This window comes from Botrytis sinoallii (assembly GCF_014898435.1).
Source record: "Botrytis sinoallii strain Bc 23 chromosome Unknown BSIN_017, whole genome shotgun sequence".
In the NCBI taxonomy this organism is placed as follows: Eukaryota; Fungi; Ascomycota; class Leotiomycetes; order Helotiales; family Sclerotiniaceae; genus Botrytis; species Botrytis sinoallii.
This window is the reverse complement of record NW_024066044.1, coordinates 571,853-590,345: the sequence shown is the minus strand read 5'-3', so window position 1 is coordinate 590,345 and position 18,493 is coordinate 571,853. Positions and strand designations below refer to the sequence as shown.

The following is an 18,493-nucleotide window of genomic DNA, read 5'->3' as shown; positions in this document are numbered from 1 at the left end:
ACCTATATAGGGTACACACACACAAAACCTCTTTACTCCAGATCCCAAGTCCCCCACACCACGAAAGGAAACCAATAAATACTCTCTCTCTCATAACAGAAACTGCCCCCCCCACTCCCCCTACTTTTCCAACCCGAAGTTAACATGCTCGAGATCCAATTTCATCTCATCTCATATCACTTCTGCAACTCCAAATGATCTCATATTCGCAACATCTAGTAGAGTTACACGTGGAGAAATCTCACGTGCCAGAAATGATGTGAACACGAATATACAAGTTCTGCGCTGTGCAGCTCTTCACATCACTGTATCAAATGCTACACTTTAGAGCGACGGTGTGCAAAGAATACTAAATTGCGTTCTACGCATCTATCATCAGAGTATAGCATGAAGAGTATTACCACAAAAGTACTTTACTACCCACATATCTTCCTTCAATCTTTCACCCTGCAAGTAATGTTGTGCTATACAATAAAAACCCATAGAATATCAGAATCTCCGCTAAAATCTACAATTTACAAATGAAAATTTATTCGCAAAGCCCTTCAATGTATCTTCTTATCTTCTTATTGACCATCCTTTAACAAATGAAATCTAACACCCTCCATTCTTTCTCATCCATCACATTAACCTTGACACCCATCAAGCGGCTTCCGCCATGATCTGTTCACCCTCATCCAACATTTCAGTAATCTTACCCAGGTTCTGAATCATGCTACGACCCTGTCCCACCAACAACAATTTCTCCGCATTAGCCGGTAGACCCAAATAAGTAGGAGGTTCACGCTCGGGTAATTTCTTAACCCATTCTGTGAAATCTTTCATTGTAGTTCCACTTGGTACGACTAAGTTTCCAGTCTCGGATTCATCACCTGCAACACCTTCGACCAATTTATGACCGATGTCATAGGCTGCTGGAGTCATGAAAGAGTGGACAAGTTGTGTGAGACGTGCGAAATCTCCTTCGTCGTCAATTTTACCACCGTATGTCTCCACGATGAGTGTGCGAAGCATATCCCAAGGGAGGTTTTGTGGGGCCACATTAGATCGTCCTGCAGCTACTGTTTCCACCCAGGTATCGATGATATACGCAGAACATTCATACTATTAAAGGTTAGTATAGTTAAAGGAAATTGGGTATGGCAGACTTACATCACTATCGTTGAACTCCCAGAATCCTTTCCATCCAAGACTAGGAGCATATCTCAAACGCTCTTGAACGACGGCGTGCAAGAAAGACAAGAGAAGATACAATCTTGTCCTCTCTACAGGAGTCTTTGTACCTCTGGTAGAAAGTGATGCCATAGAATCCTTCATGTTGGCTCTGACACCCGCTGGTTGCTCGTACATCAACACTCTGGATGCTCGCAACAAATTGACAGGAATCTTAGGACTGGATTCCATTGACAAGAACAATCTAAAGTTTGCATGGGGTTTGAGTGAATCCATACGTTTCTCCAGACTCTGTAGCCAGGTTGGTGCCAAATGAACGTTCTTGACAAGGACCCATGATCCATTGGCAGCTGCATTACTGATAGCCTTATCAGCGGTTGCTAACCCTTCATTAGAACCCATAGCAATGTTGGTACACGCGGCTCGTGATTGCTCCACGAGGTTCTCGACTTTGTAACTTGCATCAAACCCAGGGCTTGAGCAAAGTGCAATAGGACGGCTTGCAGACACTTGCTCGACAATTTGCTTAAGATCCTCAGTGATGTCGAGAAGGCCAGCACCAAAGACTGCAGTAACAAATCGCTCAGCGGCAGGAACAAATCGATCAAGTCGGAAAAGCTTGATAAGCAATAAGGATATAAGCTCTTGATCTCTCTTTTCAACATTATCATCCCAGACTTGAGGAACGAAGTTTTCTGCCAGTTCCTCGGATAAGAAACGATCCCAAGCTTCGGAAGACACACCCTCAAGTTTACCCTTGAAAGCAGGAAGTTTAATTGCATTGCCCATGACTTCATTCTTCATGTCACCATCTGTTGACAAATCAGTGCCAACCACAGTCTCATCTAGAATGACGTCAATAAGACTCTTGTCCATCTTGTATGGAGCTGCTTGGGCGAGAAGCATTGCTAAGGTAATCTTGTCTTTCTGGAGTAGTCCCAGGGATGTACGCTGGTAGGCGGTGACAAACAAGTCTTCAACAATAATATCCCGACGTCTATCGTGGTTCGTCTCTGATTCTAGTCGCTTATTACCCTTTAGTACAGAGTGGAAAATGTCGAGGAAGTACTGTAGAGAGAATTGATAGAAATGGTTGAGGTAGTGTAATTGTTCAAGAACAGCGAAAATGGCACTGCAAGAGCGTGCGATGATATTGTACTGGAGTGTGATCTCATCAACCTCAGCCATTACACCTTCAGTGTTACCCATCTTCACGGAGATTTCTGCAGCTTCCTTCTTCAAGGTCTCAAGAGTTTCAATAACGTTGTCATCATCAAGAATATTGCCACGTGATTCGTTCAAGGCTTGCAGCAAGCGCTTCTCGAGCTGCCTAAGATGAACCTTGAATTCGCCTTGTAACTTGATAAGATTAGAGCGTCTCTCGTCCACATCAGGTCGTTCAGATTTGAGGACGTCATTGAGCGACTGTGTTTGCAAACTACTCTGTGTGACTGTGAAATTGACAAATGTCGTGCGACTGCAAATATCCGGTGCGAATGTTGCAGATGGATCTCTGGTGGAAAGGTAAATCTTGAATGCGGGCGAGAAATCGATTTCTTGCTTTCCAAGCTGGATGAGGACACGCCCACCAGTCTTTTGATACTCTTTGTTGAGGACGTGATTGAGAATTGGGTCCAGGTATTCAGCATCTTGGATAAGAATAGGATTTCCAAAACGAAGGGAGCTTTCTAGTTGTTTAGTGAAAGAGTCATCCAAGAAACTAGTGACGGTAAGCTTTCTGTCCTTGCTCTGCTTCTGTAAGAACTCTGTAGCGCGGCCAGAAGGATCAATAATCAATGGATATCTATTGAATCGTTTCAATATGATAGCGTTTTCGGTACAAAGGTCATCCACTGGTAGAGTGTCTTGTTGCCATCCAAGTCGCTCATCGGCACTTGAGAGATATTCAGTGACTGGGTTGTGTTGTTTGTAATTGACTCCAGACAAATGAAGTTGATGTAACCAGTCTTCCATCATGTTCTTTCGGTATTGCTGATCATAAAGACCACTGTATGCAAGAAAAGCAGCGGCAACAAGGACGTCACCCACAAGTGTGCTGATTTGTGTCTCAAACGACTTGCTTCCCTCTTCCCAGCGTATTCGTTCAGAAGAAAGACTGTCAAGCAACCGAACACTACGATCAACCTTGAATTGAACCTTTGACATCTCAGACTTGATAGCCTGCGTTTCACTGATCAGAGCTGCATACTCTGTCTTGTAAGTTGCAATACTTTGTTCCAATGTGTTGATAGTGTTCTCAATGGCTTGGGCCTCAGCTTTGGTTTGTAGGGCTTGTTCCTCGAGCAGCCCAACCTCCTCTCTCAGTGGTCCTACACGATCAAGAATTTCAGAGTAATTGACTTGAGCCTGAACCCATTGAACAAGCGGTCCACAGGCTTTACTGGCACGGTTGACTTTTTCGTAAGTGAAGTCATCGTTTGAAAGAAACTCGTTGCGCATCTTTACACGTAGATTCTTTGTCATCTGCCTCTCGTTGTCATAGTTGACAATGCTGGCAATAAAGTCATCTTTTCTGATGATACCCTGTACTGTCTTCCAACTCTCGATCTTATGGCCAAGGAGAGTGCAGACTGAGTCCAGAGCAAGTTTGACACCCTGAGGTGGGTTACCCATGGAGCGAACTTCAGTTAGATGTTGTCGCTTGATGTTGCTAACACTCTTTTGAGCTTCGATAACAGCAGGCTCGGCGTTGGCCAAATCGTTGAGTACAACCTCACGACGTTCAGCGACTTCTTTTTCCTGTATTTCTAGAGCAGCTTGAATTTCGAGTGAAGTCGTTTTACGTTGCTCAGCCTCTCTCTGGTCCGCTACCATGCGCTGCAGTTTCTCATTGGCTTCTGCATCTTTGCGTTCCAACTGACCTTTCTTGTCTGCCAAGCTAACTCTAAGATCGCGCACTTTATCGACAGTATCTCTGAGCTTTTCCAAACCGACATTAAGATGTCTTTGCTGCTCCTCGAGATCATCTCGTTTCTCCGTGTACAACTTGACGTATTGAGCCACGAAGTCTAAGAAGTGTCTAGGTGTGAGGAATGTTACTTTGCCTTGCTGTTTGAATAATTTGACATTGAATCGGTGTAGTGAGTAATGAATGTACACCATTGAATTGATAATCGTCTCTCTATGATTTGCTGGCAAGCTAAGGTCTCGATATGCAACTGGAATGCTGTCTGGTGCTGTGAAGTTTGGTCGATCAAGATCAACAGATTGAGTCAGTTCTGTGCCTACTTGGAATAGTGCTTGGTCAGACCAATCTCCAAACCAGTTTAGTACGCAACGATTGAAGAGAGCAGGACTAGTTGCAGCCTTAGAAGATAAGCCATCTTCAGGAGGGTTCATGGTGAAGACAACGTGCAGATTCTTCACAATTTGCCCGGTGAACCACTTGTAGAGCTCTTCTTGGGAATCCAGTAGGAGTCCTTGACGCTGGGCACCTTCTTTGCAGGCTGTCATCAACGATGCGAATTCATCGCCTTCGAAAAGACCTGGAACTTCAGCATTTGCTAGCAGAGTGTTCATTCTTTCCAAGAAGCCGGAGTCGAGGACATTTGATTCGTCCATGATGAAACATATCTTCTCTCCCTTACAGCCACATCGACGTAGTACATCACGTAGATCGTCATCGAAGTCTTCAGCGGAATATTTACCATGAACCTTGATTTGGAAGACTCTGAGACCATTCATCCAAGCAACAAATCGAGACAGCGTTGTCTTACCACTTCCACTAACTCCAATAAGAATCAAGTGACCTTGTGGTTGTCTGAAAACACGATCAATACGAAGTACATGCTCCAGAACATCGTTGAACAAAATAAGTGGGACGTCAACCTCTTCTTCACAGAATGTCTTCAAACGCGCCTTAACAAACTCTCTCAATTGCTCTCTGTCGACTGGGACGTAGTTCTTCGAGAGCCAGTTGGAGAACAGAATTGGTCCTCCAAGAGCTTTATCTTCATCGATAGTAGGGAAGAAGTCAGTTGCAATGCGATGGACAGCATCGTCGGTCCATTTACGTTCATCTTCAGCCACGAGACGGTCTTGAAATAATCTCAGAGCTTCATGAGCCCAGATTCTGACTAGACCTTCAATACTAAGTGTCTCAAGTGGTCGTATGGCTTCGTAAATGCCGCGAACCCAACGGGTAAGCTCACGAGGACTGTACACATAATGAGGTTGGATTTTAGGAGTAAAGCGTTGCTGTGACTCGGTGTAAAATCGGACCATAGCTTTTGTCAATGCTTCAGAGTAGCCTCTCAAAGCGGGAATAATCTTGAGAACAGCGTTATTGAAAGTGCCGTAAATTTGTTGGAGGGACAGTTCTCCTGGATAATCAACCATGATGAGTGGTGCGTGCCGCAAGAAACGATCTCCCATGGGTGTTCTACCGGCATCTGTTGGAGGATTACAAGCACCCACAAACTGAATGCGATCAAGCGTGACCCAGGTCTTATCTGACGTGCGCCAAAATCCGTTCTGCTCCACTAGCTGACGCAAGAAAGAGATGGCTCTCTGCGTGCCATACTTATCTGGGGCGGGCAAATTTATTTCGTCGCAGAAAAGCACAAGCCAACGACCAATTTGAGTAGGTGAGAGCATGACTCCATTCACAGTTTTCTTGTACTCACAGTATTGCTCAAACGTCTTGATTAACAAATCTGGAGTAGTTGCACTAGAGAAATTGAGTCCAACGACCTCCATATTAGGGAGTTTACGCAGAGCACTGAAAAGAGTCATGGTTTTTCCGGAACCAGGCGGACCGCACAAAAGTAGGGGCTTGTGTTCTGCTAGCCAGGAGTATAAGACATCCTCGTGACGCACTGTATCAAGAGTAGGAATAACCACATCAGTTTGCGTGACGGAGTGCGTATTGACTTCGATAGTGGGTACTTGATTTTGCCATGAAGACCATTCAGCTTGGGGTAGAGTCACATCAAAATCGATGAGAGAAGAGTTGTCGCCCAATATTGGATTTCCAAATGTTGCCAACCCGGCGAGGCAATCTCCAAAGCTCTTACGATCTCCCAATGGGCAATCACCAGTTAACGACCAAACAAGCGCGAGAAGAAGCTTTTTGGCGATAAATGATTCGATTTGATCTGGGTCAAGTGGAAAGTCGACATGTTGAGAATTATACTCGATAATGTCTCGTACGGCCTTGTTCAAGAGAGAGAAAAGTGTGTTGAGAACGCGAGATACAGTGTAATCCATGATGTGGTTGAATCCTTCGGCGCGTTCCAAAGCATTGATGATGAAATCTTCTGTTGTGAGGAATGTTTGAAGAAGGTCCGCCACGTGAGATTGAATCTCCAGCGCTTGGGCGGCACTTTGTCCTGTTGCAACGGCATCTTCATCCAGATCCTCGAAAGCCTCGGACCTCAGTTTTTCTAAGTAATTGGTAACCATCATGTTGGGAGTAACAGTGTCCTCGCTAAACCAGACCATACCACATCTACTTACAGTTGCCAGAGTAGCGTACTTCAAAGTTTCGACTTCGAACATGATTCTGACGTTTCCGGGAAGATTGAGACGTTCACCATTAGGTAGGGTGAGCAGTTTGTTATCATCCAAAACACTGTTCAAATTCTCAACCCATTCAGGATCTACATCACCATCAAAAACGATCCAGTGTCTCTTTGACTCCTCGCCACGCAAATTATCTACGATCTTGCGGAGGATGCTTGTGAATAGACCATCGGTCCATTCACGAGTAGTTGAGTCGAGGTTACCGTAGAGAGCTTCCTTCGACATGACTTTTGAGTCTATGATATGGCACACCCCTTCGACTCCTTCAACTTGCTGCAAAGCTTGTAAGAGGACCTTCCAAGCCACTGACTTTCCAGAACCAGAATTTCCGACCATCATCACACCATGATGGATGCCTTGAATTTGATAGAGCTGAAGAATTTTAGTCATCCAGGTTTCATTCACTACTAAATGCTTCTCTTTAGCAAGGCTCTTGATAGCATTCTGAAGGTCATCTAAGCTAGCGGGAACGTATTCAACGCCGGGGAATGACTCTGCTTCGATGGCTCTCATGATTTCCACGTCGCTCTTGATTAATTTAGGGGCAATTGTCTCTCGAAGACTCTGTACAATAATTTGTGGTTCTACCTCCTCTTCAGGCCCGAGGTTACCATCGGAATTTGTTAGACGAGCACGTTTGAGCCCACCAGAACTGACAAGCACACTCTTCAAGGCACGCAACCCAAAGTCATAATGAGCTTGTTTGGAAAGTCGCGCAGCACAGCTATCGAAAAATGGTACAGTCTGCTTAGAAAGCTGTTTCGCTTGATTGAATCCTTGTGAGTATAACATGACTTCCGCGATAAGCTCTTTGTCAGGCTTGGACATAGCAACACTTCTGAATAACTTCTTCAAATTATCTGGCAAGTTTGATCGACCAGCATAACCTGGATTCATTGTAATGAATAGTCCGGTATTGGCGTTCACGTGAAGTTGTCTGCCAACCAATTCAATTTGTGCCTTCTCATCCTCCGCGCCTTGTTTTAGACCGAGCTGGATGTTCTGAACTTGTTGAGAAACCGCAGATAAAATACGCTCCTCGAGTCGATTGAACTCGTCAAAACAACCCCAAGCACCAACCTGACAGAGACCCAGGAAAATACGCCCCATAGCCTGGAAGTCGAAAGTGTCATCACAACAGAACACCAGGGTGAAACGACCTAGCTGAACACCCAGAGCTTTCACGGACTCGGTCTTTCCTGTACCTGCTGGACCGTAAGGTGAGCCACCTAGGCGCTGACAAAGAGCTTGCGTGAGTGTCAGGAAGCATCGATCCGTCAATGGTGTTCTGACAAGACGTTCTGCTACACCCAAATACTCGAATCCGTAATTGAGCTTCGCGTTGGCCATTTTAATGTAAAGGCGTTGCAGGAAATCGCCTTCTGGCTTGTAGACATACCTCATTTGCAGAAGCCACATATAATGATTAGGCGTACTTGCATTGAGGTTACGTAGCTTTTCAATGACATCTCGTTGGTGGACACACTCAGTGATGAGGTGCTCGCATCGTTTTCTCTGAATTGGGTCGAGGTCACCTAGAACAGTGGACGCAAGAAGGCGAAGTACTTTGACCTCCTGGTCGAATAACTTTTGCAAATCGGCGCCTTCGTTTTCAAGCGCTTTTTCTACACAAGAAGTCCAAACAGCTTGCGTGCCCAATACAACGATTTGACTAGGGAATGCAGAAATGTATTGATTGAGGGCTTCTTGGTCTACATCATCCGCAGTGAAAATTTTCTCGTACTGTTCAACAGCCTCTGCAAGCAATTCGGCGAGAGTTGACTTCATACTGTTTTCAAGCAAAGTTAACCAGTCGTTGATCTTTGGAGTCTTGATCAAGGATATCTCCTTCTTGAGTCTGACCTCCTCGCCCTCTTTTGAGGTGAATCCTGAAATTACTTGCTCTTCATCCATGATTAGACCAGATAAGCCGGCAAACATCTTCTTGAAGTGCTTGGCAATTCGTAATGTGTCGTTGCTGTTACCGATGATTTCAAGCAGATCTTCGTCACCAACGAAGTAAAATCTTGGGAATGACACACGCTCTCTTTCAAGGTACTCACCAAGAGCCTTTTGGATCTTGTTCAAAAGCTCTGCAAGACGTTCTAATGATTTTTGAACACCAGATATGTTGAGTACATCCAATACAAACGGTTGCTTGTAGACCTTTTTCATTACTGCGAAGAATTCAGAATTGATGTTCTGGAATCTTGAAGACTCGATTGGTAGGAGATGTTTGATATCTGCATTTCCGGTGAAAACTCCTTCAAGGTAAACCCATTGGCGTTGGACGTCAATCCATACATCAAAAAGTACGTGTACGCGATTAAGTTTATCTTCCCATGACGCAGCTTCTTCCTCGAATTCTTTGTAATAAGGAGAATGCTTCATTGCTTGTAAGGAGCTCAGATTTTCACTGCATTTTGCAAACAAGTCATCCCAACCACGAATAAGACGGCACTTGTTCTGATAATTCACAAGATCTAGTGAGTAGTTGGACCAATCTTCGCGAACCTGCCTCAAGAACTCTTCCAAAGCCATTTCGCCTTGGGCCTGTGCGATAATATCTCTTATTATCTTCTCGGTGGAGACAAGATTTAGATCCCAAACTTCTCCTAGAGTCATTGATATTGGCGAATAGCGTTTCCCGGGTTTCAAATTTTTGAAGATTTTGTTCCAGTGGCGGTCTCTGACAGCCTCGGATTTTAAATCTGTAACCACAGGATTAACTTTTAGAAACTGTCTAAGAACATTTTGAATGTGCTCAAATGCAGCATATTGTCTCATTCGACTTGGCATTTCCTTGGTCATCTTAATGAGGCCATCAATAGCGGATCTTAATTTTCGGGGCTGAACGCTTGTCCACAACATATCGCGGAGGTCATTAAGACTTTTCCATATGGTCGACAAAGCAGCCCATACAGACTTGAAGTCCTGGACTTCTTCGAGAATAGCCACAAGTGCTGTATCTGCAGTTGCCGGAAGATCTAAAGCCTCTTTAGCGCGAGCAACCATTTCCGACTCCTCATGCAATTTTGTGATGCGACTTTCGAATGAAGTGAGAGTTGCAGATGCCACATCTGGAGCAATAGTGCCAGATACAGGCTTTTCTTCGTTCCATTGGGCAGTGATCTCTGCGATTTTCTCTCCAACTACCCTGTCCTCTGCAGTAATCTTGGCACGTAATGCGTCGGTCTGATCTTCCACGATTTTAGCTTTTCGAGCTAGGATTTCATTGAGAGCAGTCCATTCAGAATCGATTTGCTCCACTCCTAGCCAGTCCATGGGAAATTGATATCTTTGTCTAACAAGTGTGGTTTGTCCTTGCCTGAAAGTTTCTACCTCTGGGCCCCAAGCCTTTACCCTCCGCTTGCAGGTCTGTACAATGGTGATAAATTGCACAGCTTGTGCCGTGGACGATGCTTCTAAGGATTGTACTTCGAGATCACGTCGTGCTTTTTCAATCTCAGCATAGACTTCACGAACACGGTTTCCAAGGCGACTTCCAAATTTGATCAAGATCTCGTGTTGCCACTGATCATATTTGGCATTGACCTTTGTCTGGACCTGATCGTAGTCAATGGTAAGATGTCCGAAGGATCGACTCACTTCAGTTGTGTCGAAAGTGGAGCGAGTTTTCCTGATCTCTTGCAAAAGCTGGAGCCACTTTGAGAGTTGTTCACCCAAGGTTTCATACACGAGATCAGATTGAAGATCCCATAGTGATTGAAACTGTAGCCATTTGTCAACGTAGAGGCTAACCTCGTGCAGTTTTGCTTCAACGCATTTGTAGGCTCTCAGAAGTTCATCCGCACAATCTCGTGGGAGTTCCGTGAATAGCTCTTCCGGATCATTAGTCGTTCCCAAGGTCATGACATACCGAGAAGCCTTGACCTTACGAAGATGGCAAACGACCCCAAGCCACTCATGTAGTTGGGAAAACCAGCTAGCTCTGGCATATTCCAATGGCGGGTCCAAGTAGATGACTTGGTTGCGCATGGAGATCTCGTGTACCAGTCGCTTCATGGATGGTTTATTCTCAGGCGGAGACTCGGTCAAGATACTGAAGTGCTTTCTGCGGCTGTCGTCGTTGACACCGTCAGATCGTTCATTTTCAAAAGTATCAATCCACACTTCGATTGCTTGTTGTAGACGCCTCAGGAGAGTGACCTTAATACGGTCATTCATTTCTCTGACCCAATAAGGCAAGTTGACATAGTTCTCGAGGTTCAATTGATCAACAGCCATCTGAATCGTTTCCAAACGGGCCTGAAATGCAGTTACTTCGTAAGGACACTTATCTAACTCTGCTAGGGTTTTCTGAATCGTCGCATTGATAGAAGCGAGAGTTTCTGTCTTGCTTTGTAATAAGGCAACTGAGGCAGCGATCTCGCGAACAAATTGCACATGTTTGCTCTCGGTTCGATTGGCGATGGCAGGTTCAATTGAACCCTTTGTATACGTGGGTTTGATATGGATATCATATGAGTGCACAAACGACTCCCATTTCAGAGAAACTCCACGAGCAATCAAGGCCTGAACTTCGTGCTGGTACCCACTTAGAAGTATTTGAACATCGGCCATTTCGGCTATTTGACGACTGGTTTGTGTGAATGTCCGAACGGTTTCCATGAGACTCACAGCGTAGGGATATACACGCTTCGCATCCTTCGATATGTTGTTGATCTGATGAGGAACAGGGTAATTCAACCATTGTAAGTTTCGCGTCTCTTTAAAGAGCGCGATCACTTGATGATCGAAGTTGACGGCTAATTCCAGGGCATTGTTTGCTGCACGGATCTTATTTATGTTAAAAAGTCTGCCAGAAATGGTAACATGCTTTCGCTGCACATCATGAAGCCATGCCTCAAAGATCGGCCGAGTATCCAACTTATTGCGAAAAAGATTGCTATCACTGAGAAGCTTCTGACCCTCGGCGTGAAGCGCCCATTCAGTCCCAAGTACGTCTTCAACTTTTTTCATATATCCATTGAGCTGTTTCTCAATTTGGCGAGCCCAAATAATCGCTCCCGAAACAGGAGGCAGATCTCTAAGCTGTGCCATTGCATGGGCTTCAGAATGGCCATATTGCTGCTTGAATCGCTCGTGTAGGGAGGATATATCATGTTTCACATTGTCGATAAGTTGCGTTTGATATTCTGTGATAGCTCCACGGATTTTTGGACGGACAAATAGAGCATTGAACTTAGAAAATACTCGAAACATCTCACTTGCTGTCTTGGCAGTGGCTAATCGATCTCGCAATCGGGCAATAATTGAGTTCTCAACGCGCGATGTTCGTTCATTATAAGTACTCTCTGCTTGAATCCACAATTGCGTTCCCTCGGAAGAAACATCAAGCATATCTATATTGCTCAACGCAGCCCAAGCTTGTTGATTTCTTCAACAGCATCCACGTCGCCCATCTCTTCTACTAAAACAACTCCATTGGCTCCACCCTCTGAACGTCATCACCAACCTTGGGTGCTAGAACATTGATTATTGTTCGCTGTAGCTGTTCGTGGTTATCTCTGAAGGTGCTCACATATTTCAGACGTGCTTGCAGCTCTGCGTGCTTTCCGATGATTTTTATGGGCATGAATTTCTCGTTTCTTCGACGTGTGACTTCTCGAGCAACGTTGGTGAACTCCTTTAGATTGTCATCCCAAATGGCCCAAATTGAATCGGCGACAGACATTAACTTTCTGAAATCTCGATACTCCAAATGCATCAAGGAGCGACCGTGAAGTAGGACGTGAAGTCGATTGTCAAGATCTGCAGAAATTGCTTCTACCAGTGGCAAAGCACGTCGAACTGGGTATGGACAAATGCGCAATTTTTTGTTCAAGTGCCCAAAAATAAGACCCAGTGCATCGCCAACCTTCTGTAACGAAGTTGCTGAAAGCAATTCATCGAGAGGGAAATCTCGCATAAGTTGATTGTACTTCTGTACTTTATCGGTTGACTCCTTCAACCCAGTATCGGATGTGAAACTGAGAGTAGCCTGGAAACGTTTGGCGTGTCTTAATATCTCAAGAGTAAGCATTACTCCATCGCTGGCTAATTGTGCACCAATATTTTCGAGTGTGACTCCATAGCGAGCCAGAACTGAATTTCCTGTGATGCAGTACCGCTTGTTGGATCCCGCGACAACTTTGTAATAGCTTGTATTGACTTGATCCATCCGTTCACTAGAGACTGCAGGTTGTTGAGGAAAGCACTGTCGTGCAACAATCTCTCCGGAATGAAATCCACAGATGGCTTGCGTTTACGAGCGACTGCTTCATCAAGTGCATGCTGCACCATTGGGTGTAGTTGAAGTGTCAAATCGGGAATATCAACATTATCCTGAAGATGTCGCAAAGCCAACTCCAACTCTGCTAACTTCTTTTTGGTGGCAGAAACAACCGGTCTTGGCCTCAAGCTCTGATATACTTCGGTTCCCACTCGCTGCCTGTTGTTGTTTTGTATACGCATCGAAGTATGGCACCAGCGCTAGATGCACAAATGAATGTAAGATAGAAGCTCCCGCCTGGCCATTTGTGGATTCATTCGGCAACGCTGCGCCAGGTAAATTAATAAGTTGTATTTGAGAAGATATGGGTATCGCAGGGTCTATAGGTTGCGGTCCTTCATAAAAGCGACAGATCCGGTCGTGGAAGAAGAGGAGGATATGTCAGAAGCCAAACTATAGTTGTACAAAATAGAACCTGCACTCTGTTAACAAACATTCTTCGGAAACAAATGAATGGGACTCTTACTTGATCCATCTGGGGAATCTTCTTCCTCTCGTAGAACTGCATCTTTCTGTACGTATATTACAGCTTGGTGAGATTCCGATGCAAATCTGGTGCATCGCTGAGCAGTATCAGAGTATTGGGCTTCAGAAAGAAGACTACCAGGGTGCTCAAGGTCATCTCGTGTTGCTCCTAGAGTGATCTCAAGAACGGATGCAAGAAAGTCGACAAGCACCTTGGGTTCTATCGAAGGAAATGCGCTCGTTCCGACCCCGTTTGCTCCATTTCCGGAGGGACTTGCGGTGGAGTCAAGCAAGCTCATGGCTGTTAAGTTGATAATTTATAGGGTTGTATTCATCACCGGTGTATTTTATTTCTTCTATGTCATAAGGTGATCTTAATAAAGTAAGGTATTTACAATATATTGTAAGGGGGTGAATTTTGTTGATTTCTGTGGTAGGAAAGTGGGTGGTAGGATGGTAGAACCCAAATACCGATGCTGTATTTAATTACATTGATTTTGTTGTCGCGACCGCGATTTCAAACCCCTGTCGCTCTAATCATCCCGCTCGCTAGTGCCTAGTGTCATGCAATCATTCTTGACTTCCCTTTCTCTCTCTCCTATTAATATAACTCCCGCTTCTAGGTAGAGGTAGTCTGTCTTCGATATCCATCTCCTTATCACAGCGGAGAAAATACCTCGTGGAATTTATTACGATTCCGAAATGGGAATAACATGGTGTTGTTTCTACATAGGAGACAGAAGGTACACTCACACATCACATTTCCATAGTAAGATCGAGCACGCATTGAGACTTAAATGCCATGTGCTGGAAATGTAATCTTATAAGCATTCACATTCGTTCAAACAACCATTTTTTAATAGACATCCACACTCAAGTGCATATTCAAATCTTTCCAAGCAGTCAAATATATCCAGACATCCGCATCCATTGGCACATTCACATTCATATTTGAGACACTCTAGGTCTTCCAAAGCAACACAAAATTTCAATACAGATCATAAAACGTTTACTCAATCGCAATAACATGCTCAGCATCTTGCACTTGTCAAACTACAGAGCACTGAGTGCGGGGAATGCAAAACAAGCGATCTGCACGGTGCTAGGTATAACAATGAATCTGGCTGACCTGATGTGCATTACATACCTACGTACGGCTTTTTGCAGACGTGCAAATAACAACCAGGCCCATATTGACAGTATGGATACTATGTACAAATTAGATGTGATGCGTAATGCGAGAACCTACGGACGCCAAGCATGCGAATTGATGTACATTGGACTTTTATACAGTCCACCCTGGGGTTTCGGAATTTATCCAGTCGCCGTTCGTGAAGTCGGTAAAAAGTTTGGGTGATAAGGAAGAGTGGAGGGGTTCAGAATACATGTATATTGAGACAACAGCCAAACTAATCAATCAAGGCCAACGCCAGGAATTCCACTATCCGAACCACTGCCGCCAAAAGGTCCAACATCTAAAGCTGCATCCGCTGCAATCATTTCTGCAAGAATATCGAGGACCGGCTAGTCTTTTGTCAGTCTCTTGGTTGATAAAATTGGGATGTGAGAAGCTACCTTTGGCACTGTCTTGTCGTAGATAGATATTAAATCATTTGGTTGAGGATAAACTTTGAGTGCCTTGTAAAAACAAAGTGCTGCTTCTATGGGGTCGCCACCTGTGATCGAGTGTTAGATTCGAGACCTGGCTTTCTTCGTGAAGATCACTCACCCTCTGAGCTTAAGCCTTCTCCTCTAGCAACTTCCGACATGAAATATGCCTCCTTCTCCTCTACGTCTACGGGGAACCCATCTTCCTTGGCCTCTACAACCACTGCCTTGATAACTTCTTTTTGTCTCTCATTGTGAGCTTCCGCTTCCTCCTTCGCGGCTTTTGCTTGTCGTTTCGATTCTTTCTTCAATTGTTTGCGAAAGTTTGGATCGGTGCGTCTCTTATGGTCGAAATAAATTGCGTAGGCTATGATGAGAATTGTGAGCAAATTTGGAAATTCTATTCGAGAATAGAAATCACCTACCGACCAATCCTGTAGCAACTGTGCCAACACTGGCAGCGACGATTGTGGAAGTCTGAACCATTTCGTAGAAATTTGTGCGATATTAAAGAAAGATTCGGGAAGAAAAATGAAGAAGCTTATCAGCTGTGGTCGTCTACGGTATTGATGGGGTTGATCTCAAGTCTCCAAAGCTCAGAAATGTTTCTTACGGCCAAAGCTATCGATAAATTTTGGGAATTTTAGGTCCAGCGGCTCTCGGACCAATCTAAATCCACCCACCAAATATTTTGAAAGGACAATCGCCGCGTCCTTGTCAGATTGATTGATTGGCACTCAATACGGGTAGCTAGTTCGTCGTCATAATCCTTTTACCTACGGTAGTCATTGGCTTCACAATTCAATTGAATCATTCATTACATCTTATTACATGATAATTGGAAACATCATTCCATTGACTTTCTTCTTTTCAAGTCCAATTGACCAATTGACCAAATTAGGTACAGACAAACATAGGTCTGCGGGAGCGCTTGCTCCTTTCGGTTACTCCTACTCTGGGATATATGTCTATGGACCAACCTGAACCTTAAAACACGTCCCTTTCGATACATAACCTCCTCTTACTCATCAACTTAACCCTCATTTCTTTGCTCTTCCTTGCGCAGTAACTACAATATCATGTCGGACGAAAGGAAAGGCGTGTCTCTAAGGACCAAGAGGAAGGGTCGTCCAGCAATAAGTGCTCCCAAACAGATATCTGGTCCAATTCCACAAACAGGAGGGGATGCTTCACGAAGTGCTGGGCAGCCATCCTTTAATGCCCCGCCCACGCAACGTCCTCAGCCTGGCGGAAAGGTATGTCAAGGTTTATCTTGAGTTCTGTTAGAAAGGTCTTTTTATTTTTGGTATGGCTGCTAATAGACGTCATAGACATCTGATCTAGTGAAACGACGATACTCTACTCGATTTAATAATCTTCCCTCTGACTTCGACCCTTCCGCTCCTCCTCTCCCGTCTGTTCCCAATCTACCAGCTCAGTATGCCCCAGCAACTGACCGTTCACGAGGTCCCTCGCCGGCAAGAGGACCTGGCTTGGTAGTAGACCAGAGAGCTCTGCGCGATCCCAATTTGAGGCCAGATGTGTACGTAGCGGGACTACTAAGTGATGCATCGGAACAAGATATTGAGGACTACCAAACCAATCTGAGGAAGATGAAGAATCGTACTTCTACGGATTTACAACAAAATGTGTATCAAAATCGAACGCAGTTCATCAAGATTAGTAAGGAGGCAGAAAAGCTCAAAGGGGAGATGCGCGCACTCCGAAATCTCATGGCGGAACTCAAAACCAATACCACTGCGCTCAGAACTACCTCTTCACAAGGTCCATCATCCTCGTCGACTGATTTTGACGGCTTTCCACCAACTTTGAGCAAAAGGGACAAGCGAAGTTCTGTGGCAGACCGAACTGCCATGTGGAACTCGCAGCTTCAAGTAGGTCCACGCTTTTCAAGTGTTAATTGGTAGAAGTACTAATTTTGCTAGGCTTTATGGAAGACCATTGAGGGCTCCCAAAAATTTCTACCAGCAGCCCCTGGTCGTCACGTGGTAAAAAATGCCGGGCTTTGGATAGAGCTTGATAACGCTACTTGGAAATCTCGAAGAGCCATGCAGATTGTGCTGTTGAATGATCATCTTCTAGTTGCATCGAGAAAAAAGCGAAAAGTCGAGGGCGCCGATCAACGACAAGCGCCATCGAAGTTAGTGGCAGACAGATGCTGGCCACTTTTAGACATTGAAATTGTTGACCTTGCAGGGACGAGTGAAGGGACTAGTGTGCGTAATAAGCTGGCCGATGCGATCATGATCAGAGGTGTAGGTCAAGAATCTTTTACATATCGTACGGAAAAACCAGGTGACACAGAAAAGTCCTCTCTTATGATGAACTTTCGAAAGGCAGTAGAAGAGCTTCACAAAGGCCTCCGATCGGAAATGGAAACGAGCAACAAGGCCAAAGAAACGATTAACTACTTTGCTTCTCGTGACCCGGGATTGTTAAAAAAGACAGATTTACTCGAGACTCTTTCGGACATCAAAGATATGCTTATCGAAGTTGATGGCAAGCAGCAAAATCTGCGGTGGGTGGAAAGTCAGGTTGATGAGTTGGATATCGAAATCGCACTGCAGCATTTTGACATGGCAGTCCAACGAGTTGCAAAACTAAATTCCTTAGCCAAGGGTCTTAAGAGCAATATCGTCGCCCAAGATTTCATCAGTTTTAAAGCGGATGAAAGAGCCACCAGACTTGCAGAACTAATCACCCGTGAACTTGTTGATACACATAATGAACCAAAAAAAGTTAGACGCAATATCAGCTGGTTAACAAGTCTTGGCTTCGAGGATCGGGCAAGAGAAGCGTATCTTGAAGCTCGGGGGGATATCATTCATAAGAGATCAAGGTATGATTCAATGACTTTTATTTAATCGACTTCACTAATTTTTATAAAAGACAGTGTATATTCGAAGGTAATCTTCACCAATATATCTGGGAGGTATCATTCGTGTACTTCACAATAATACGGAATACTGTGTCAACCTTTCAAGCCTGCTTTCCACAGCCTCTTATGAGCGCATGTGTCAAATGGGCCAAAGAGCAGGTCGATGCGTTCAATGTTATTCTTGCACGACAGCTTAGCAGTACCGAGAAGAATGGTCAAGTATGGACGGATTGTATGGATCAGGCAAGAGAGCATGCAAAGATGCTCTCCGAAGTTGCTCTAGACTTTAGCAGTCTCATTGGTTCAACCCCGATAGATGTTCTCAACGGACCCAAAGGCGTAGGGTTAGGCTTGGCGTAATGCTGTATCGAATGGGCAAACTGGTATACATATCTAAACCAACTTTAAAACTCGACCAAAGATATCTTTAGAGAATGTTCAAGAAATACTATCAACGTAGGTGTCTATCTACACTCCTACAGCAATTTAGTCATTGTATTTATGAATTT

General features: G+C 44.5%; 3 protein-coding genes across 3 annotated transcripts; 1 reads left to right on the top strand and 2 right to left on the bottom strand.

The window, feature by feature from the left end:
- Positions 1 to 322: 322 nt before the first annotated feature.
- EAF02_008855 (uncharacterized protein) lies at positions 323 to 13,776 on the bottom strand (the record flags this gene model as incomplete). The annotated part of the gene is made up of 5 exons (XM_038904903.1): positions 323 to 1,104; positions 1,153 to 12,118; positions 12,162 to 12,777; positions 12,849 to 13,167; positions 13,447 to 13,776. The coding sequence occupies 5 exons, from the start codon at positions 13,774 to 13,776 to the stop codon at positions 643 to 645; spliced, it is 12,693 nt and encodes a 4,230-aa protein (XP_038755313.1). The 3' UTR covers positions 323 to 642.
- Positions 13,777 to 14,890: 1,114 nt separating this feature from the next.
- EAF02_008854 (uncharacterized protein) lies at positions 14,891 to 15,571 on the bottom strand (the record flags this gene model as incomplete). The annotated part of the gene is made up of 4 exons (XM_038904902.1): positions 14,891 to 15,001; positions 15,053 to 15,153; positions 15,207 to 15,452; positions 15,511 to 15,571. 4 exons carry the CDS (start codon positions 15,569 to 15,571, stop codon positions 14,891 to 14,893), a joined length of 519 nt encoding a protein of 172 aa, XP_038755312.1.
- A 593-nt stretch (positions 15,572 to 16,164) lies between these two features.
- On the top strand, positions 16,165 to 18,344 carry EAF02_008853 (uncharacterized protein; the record flags this gene model as incomplete). Its single annotated transcript, XM_038904901.1, has 4 exons — positions 16,165 to 16,341; positions 16,417 to 16,980; positions 17,032 to 17,945; positions 17,996 to 18,344. 4 exons carry the CDS (start codon positions 16,165 to 16,167, stop codon positions 18,342 to 18,344), a joined length of 2,004 nt encoding a protein of 667 aa, XP_038755311.1.
- Between the last annotated feature and the right edge of the window lie 149 nt (positions 18,345 to 18,493).